Source organism: Stylophora pistillata, chromosome 6, assembly GCF_964205215.1.
Source record: "Stylophora pistillata chromosome 6, jaStyPist1.2, whole genome shotgun sequence".
NCBI lineage: Eukaryota > Metazoa > Cnidaria > Anthozoa > Scleractinia > Pocilloporidae > Stylophora > Stylophora pistillata.
The window spans coordinates 33,845,233-33,851,291 of NC_142524.1; the positions used below are offsets into that span (position 1 = coordinate 33,845,233).

Consider the following 6,059-nt stretch of genomic DNA (forward strand, 5'->3'; position numbering starts at 1 on the left):
TGAGATCAAACCAGTTGTTTAAAGCGCGGGTGTCCTGGAATACCATCGACACTCAATTTAAAACTGCTCATTGTTTACAGAAAAAGACACAAACTGCGCATACAAATTTAAAACTGATACGCATCCTAAAATACTTGTACCATATTATTTCTGAATGAATTTTTCGCATGAGGTTGATCTGTTTAATATTTGTCCTTCTCCGACACGTGGCCTGGGCGGTGCATCTTTCGTAAAAAAGAGTCCATGGCCTTACGACAATACCTCCACAGCAGTTCTTTGTCGGCAGGTGAAGTTCGATAAATTTTAAACAAGATGTCTTTAATCATTTCTACCCTAGTAGGGTCTACTTGGTCTTTTCCTCGGACTCCAGAAATATTTCTACCATATAATTCATCTGATGTAAAAAGCTCACGTAATAATCGTACTGCGAAATTCATGGTGGAATTTGACCTCACCTGTAAGGCAATAAGGTTGTCACGTGAAATGGGAAAGTCTAAATCTTCTGGTAAAGTCTGCTCGGTTATTTTAGCCATTTCAAGCTGTATTCGTTGACGTGCTGAGATCCCACGAAGTGACTTTGAGACACCAGATGGTTCCGATTGCAGTAATTTAAGACCGCTTCCTTGGCATTCCATCTCTAAATCTGCCTTTTCCTCGGTTTCAACCGTAGTATTAGTCAAATGACGTTCCACTGAGGCATTATTTGATGGAGCCTCTATATCTGTGGAATGAGAAGCAGATCCAGTGTCTGTATTGTGTGTTAGGTTGGATCGCAAAGGAGTATTGAGTGGTGTTGCTGCTGATACATTATTTGACTGAGTGGTGTTCACTGTTTTTGCGTTAAGTTGCTTTAATGTTGCATCCCGATTCTGGGTAACTCTCGTAGCTGGGTTTGAATGCTTTCTAATCCTAGGGAAACTTGATTGGCTTGGCTGGTAGCTTTTCTGTGCTCTGGAATTTGACTGCGTTGGAACTGAAGTGGCACGTGTTTGGTCGTCAATCACTGTGGCAGTTGGCTGGCTTTCAGATGCTGTGGCACTTGACTGGTTTCCCACTAATGCCGTATTCAACTGGTTTCCAACTTGCAGCCCATTTACTCCAGCAGCTGATTTAGCTCCAATCATTACCATAATCTGATCTATCTTATGCTCCATTCTCACCAACACTGGAAGGATCAAGGAAAGCTTGTCATCCTGGAGAGCACTAAGCAAACTCATGGGGGATGAGTGAGGGGCAGTCAACGAAGAGGGAACAGCTTGTTGACGAGGATTTTGCGGTGTGCTGCTTATCACTGGTGAAGAATACAAACTGGAAGGGAGAGTAAATTGGAAAAAGGTTGGAAGTGGTGTTACTCCTTCAATAGGTCCATAAGCTGGAGACGGATGTGCCACTTGTGAATGCTGTGGAACAGTACAGGGAGGTTGATGAACTACAGGTGAAGGCTGAGGTATAGTATTTGGATGCTGCTGAGGTAAGGTTTGTGAGGACTGAAGCCCAGTTTGTAGATGCTGAGGTACTATATTTGGGGTCTGAAGTCCAGATTGTAGTGGCTGAGGCACTGTAGGTGGGGACTGAAGTGCCACTGGTGGATGCGCAGGGAATGTGTTCTGTGCCTGTGGTACTGTATTTGGAAGCTGAGGCTGAGTAACTGCAGGTACTGCATATGGAGGCTGAGGTTTTGTCTCTGGAGTTTCTGGAGGTGGGACACCAAGAGCTCTTTGCAGATGTTCTGATACCACATTTGAAGGCTGCAGGTCTGCCTCCAACTGTCGTGGAACTGTTTGTAGATTCTGAGGATTGGTATGCACAGGATGGGGTAATAAATGAGCCTCCCGAGGTGCTGGCTGAGAAGGGTTTGCTGCTACTATCTGCAGCAACTGAGATAATTTATGTGGAGGTTGAGTCACAGTATATGGAGGTGTTGCCTGCTCAGGAACATTTTCATCAGCCTGTTCAAAGAAACAAGATATTATTATACAAGTGGAGGTGACACAAATACCAAGGTAATGTGTGTGCCTTTAAGTGATGAATGGCAGAGCCACAGGTGGGTCCAGAAATTCAAGATTGAAAAAAGATCCTTTTTATTAAAGTCCAAGATAAACACACTTCATGCTGAAAGGGTTCTTCAACCCTTTACACCACAACATCAGTATGCATATTCTCCATACTGTTCTCTATACATTTCCTAAGGTGCTGAAAAGGAGAATCTGTTTCAAATCAAGAGCTTCTTTAGTTGGTGATCATTTCCTTTATTCTCGTGACCTCAACGAGTGATTCAGGGGTGCTTTTGTAAGGAGAAATTAGATCTGGTCACTCTTAGAGGTTGAAGGATTAACAGCATTACACTGCCAATCAAATCCTAGCAAGTTGTAGGATATCTGGAGCATGACCTCAGTGGTACCACATGGCAAAGTTGGTATCCCTGTATTTCAACTGGGGAAATTAAAAGTCCTGGGATTTTCCCAATTTTGAGTATTTTAACTCCTTGAATTACCAATAGCACTTCTCTTTGAATCAACACCCCTCTCAGATAAGTACCCCCTCCTGTCAAACAAAACCAATTATCATCATGCTTACCAAGACATCTTCACTTTCCTGATTAGTTTGCTTTGACCTTTTACTCTTAAAAGAGGAAAAATGAAGAGGTTTAATACTACTCGCTGAACTACATTGGTTACCAGTGCGCTTCAGGATACATTATAAGATACTCTTGATAACTTTTAAAATTCTGCATGGCCTATCACATAAGTAACTTTCAGATTTAATTAGTATTCAATGGCCTTCGTCCTACCATTTGAGGTGCAATGATAATGATCGTTTGCTGGAAAGACCAAGTGTGAAAACTAAGAAAACATTGGGTGACAGAGCTTTCCTGGTAGCTGCTCCTTTCCTATGGAATAAGCTGCCAAGGTCCGCGCGCAAAGCAACGAACTTAGAATCTTTTAAGATTCTACTTAAGACATTTTTATTTAGGGAATCATTTCAGTTATCTTAGTATATCTATATTTTTATTTGTAATTATCTTTCATTAATTTAATGTAAATAAACATACATAATTCATGATTTTTATAGAAAGGATTGTATAATTTTAATTATTAATTACTGTTGTGATGCACTTTTGAATATTTTATAGAAAAGACGCAATACAAATAATAAATGTTATTGTTATTGTTATAAACAAATAAACTATTTATTTAAAGTCGTTAATGTATGGAGTGGTTGCTCGATCTTCCAAGCCGGTGGCTCATGTTAAAAACACTCAACAAATAAATTTTAGAAAAATATATTATATAAAAAAAAAAAAAATCAATAATCAATAAACCATGTATGCAAGCATATCTACATACATTAAAGGACTATTTACCTAAAAAACTAAAAATTAAAAAGTTTGATATCATTATTAAAAAAAGAAAAAAGAAAAGAAACCTAATCTATGAAGATTAGGAGTGGCATCCACAACCTCTAAATGCTACATTTTTTATGCATTTCCAACTTGGCATATTTAGCAGAGCTTGGTAAATAAGTCTGGTAATGTAAAACCCTATTTGATTAGTTGCACATGAGGTAAATGGTCATTCTGAATTCATGAGCTCCAGCATTAAGCTTTTGGTTAGATCAATGGATTTTTTTTTTGAATGCTAATGCAAGATAATAGAAAGTTATGGGGACTTGAAAACTCTTTTACTACAGGGATAATATTTCATCAGAGGATTATAATGTATGCTTCCATCTCATTTGATGTATAGTGGATACATCATCAAATCGTAAGGTAAAAATTTTCTCTTTGAGCATACTGTGTAGGAGAGACAATACGAGCAAGAAAATTTAAAATTTTAAAATTAAACTTTCAACCCAAGCAGCCATGAAATGTTATGGCTATCAAATCTTGCTGTGAAATGTCTTTTGTTATTTGCTAGATCCAAAGTCAAAATAATTGTTGCACAGTTGCTTGAAGGAAGAAGCTGTTCATGAAAGGAAAATTTACCATATTGTTCAATCCAGAGGTGGTTCTTCGTTTTACAGTGGCTGAACTAAATGCTATGATTGTGGCATTTGTGTGTACAAAGGACACTTTAGAGAATTGGGCCTCCACGGCCACTTGCCAAAGCCTGCAGATTGGTTCTTTGTTCATGTGAAAACGTTTGATAAGAGAGGGAGTAGTAGTAGTAGTAGTAGTAGTAGCAGTAGCAGTAGCAGTAGCAGTAGCAGTAGCAGTAGGAGTAGCAGTAGTAGTAGCAGTAGCAGTAGCAGTAGCAGTAGCAGTAGTAGTAGCAGTAGCAGTAGCAGTAGCAGTAGCAGTAGGAGTAGCAGTAGCAGTAGCAGTAGCAGTAGCAGTAGCAGTAGCAGTAGCAGTAGCAGTAGTAGTAGTAGTAGTAGTAGTAGTAGTAGTAGTAGTAGTAGTAGTAGTAGTAGTAGTAGTAGTAGTAGTAGTAGTAGTGAACTTTATTTATGTGTCTTGAAAACCTAGCGCATAGCACTAATTGGGGACACAGGGTAAAAGCTTTAAAAATAAGAAATCTGTAACCTATTTACATAGGGAGGGAGGTTTCAGCGAAACAATCGGTACAATCTTAACAGCTAAATCATCCATGCACCGTAATTCCAATCTTCAGTGAACATCTTGTATAGCCAAACCTACTTTTGCTACAGTTCCTATCGAGAAAACTTATAACTACTACCGTAACGACAGAGAGATCAACAACAGAACCGATTTATTTTCCTCTAATCAAAATGTTAATTGTCTATTTATTCGACTTTTACCTGGAATTGAAAATCAGAGAACTTTTGCTATGGATACCGAGCGAATCACAGAGAGCTTGTTAGGTCAGTGCGCGTTCACAAAGAAACCTGCGGAGAAACCAACTCTACCGCGACCAAGACGCAGCCATTGTTATCAACAACGTATTCTGCGCGGAAACTACTAAAGAAACCGTGTTTAGAAGTTACCTTTGAACTAAATTTTGAAGGAGTTCTCTTCCTTCCTCTCCCTCTCCGCTTAGCTGTATTCACCTGAAATAATAACATTGACAGTATATTATAATTAAGACACTCGAAATTTTGAAAATCTGACAGGGTTCGACATTTTGCAATTCGTATCAGAGACCTGTTTCGCGACCACCTCAAAAGAAACCATTCTTACCGCTGTTTCAGATTCTTCGTCTTGGTCACGAAAGTCGCCAGAGTCTGACATCGTTAAATTTACCCTGAAGAGCGATAATTCACAAAATTAGATAGATGAACGCGTTCGTTCTTCGACCTCGCAGGAGCCTCGAGTTGTCCTCAGGCGTCGAGGGAACGCTGTTGGTCAGTAGCCAATCACAGATCGAGCTGATAAAATCCACGAATCGCTATGTTTCTTACGCGACGCGGAATGGTCCTATGCGGAAACAGGATGTTGTTTACACCCTTACAATGTAGCTGATAGTCCAGGAAATGGAGAGACTAATTTGGAGGTTAAAAATCTATTTTGGTAGCTTAATATCTACCTACAAACTACAATCTGGAGATTACCGCATGGTAATCCAAGTCGCGTGATTGTCAAATGTAAACAGTATACTCACGCAACCTCTACGAAGGCACTAAAAAGACTGGGCACGAAGTTGAAAGAAAAATATGTAAAGGAACTTGTGTGGAGAAAATACGCAGAGAATGGTAAATCCACACAAACACCTTCCAAACTGGCATTTATGAAAATCAACCACGTGTGTAAGAGGGAATGATTTTTCCATCAGGAAATTTATGTACCATGCAAGAACATTTGATAAAAAGAAATGCTAGATGCTGGTGTACTGACTCGAGATTTTCCCGGCCCCCCTCCTGAAGCCTTTCTCAGAGCCAGAGTCTGTTTCCAAAAAAGAAGTCTGAAAAATCAACCCCGCTATTTCAAAATGAAAATTAGCAGAAATTCAAAGTGCTTTCAGCAATATAAATTTGTCAAGACAATACCGATAAAATCTACTCAGAGCTTGTGAAAGATCTGTCATCGGTTTGTCTCCAATAAATACAATGATTGCAAAGGTTTTTTAACGACGAGAGGTGCCAAACCGAAATAAATTCAT

At 39.3% G+C, this 6,059-nt stretch overlaps 1 protein-coding gene across 1 annotated transcript; it reads right to left on the minus strand.

Annotated features, from left to right (window-relative positions):
* On the minus strand, positions 1–5,318 carry LOC111343515 (uncharacterized). The gene is made up of 4 exons (XM_022950705.2): positions 5,141–5,318; positions 4,948–5,010; positions 2,578–2,622; positions 1–1,949 (listed from the first exon to the last, which is right to left on the minus strand). The coding sequence occupies exons 1-4, from the start codon at positions 5,189–5,191 to the stop codon at positions 183–185; spliced, it is 1,926 nt and encodes a 641-aa protein (XP_022806440.2). The 5' UTR covers positions 5,192–5,318; the 3' UTR covers positions 1–182.
* Between the last annotated feature and the right edge of the window lie 741 nt (positions 5,319–6,059).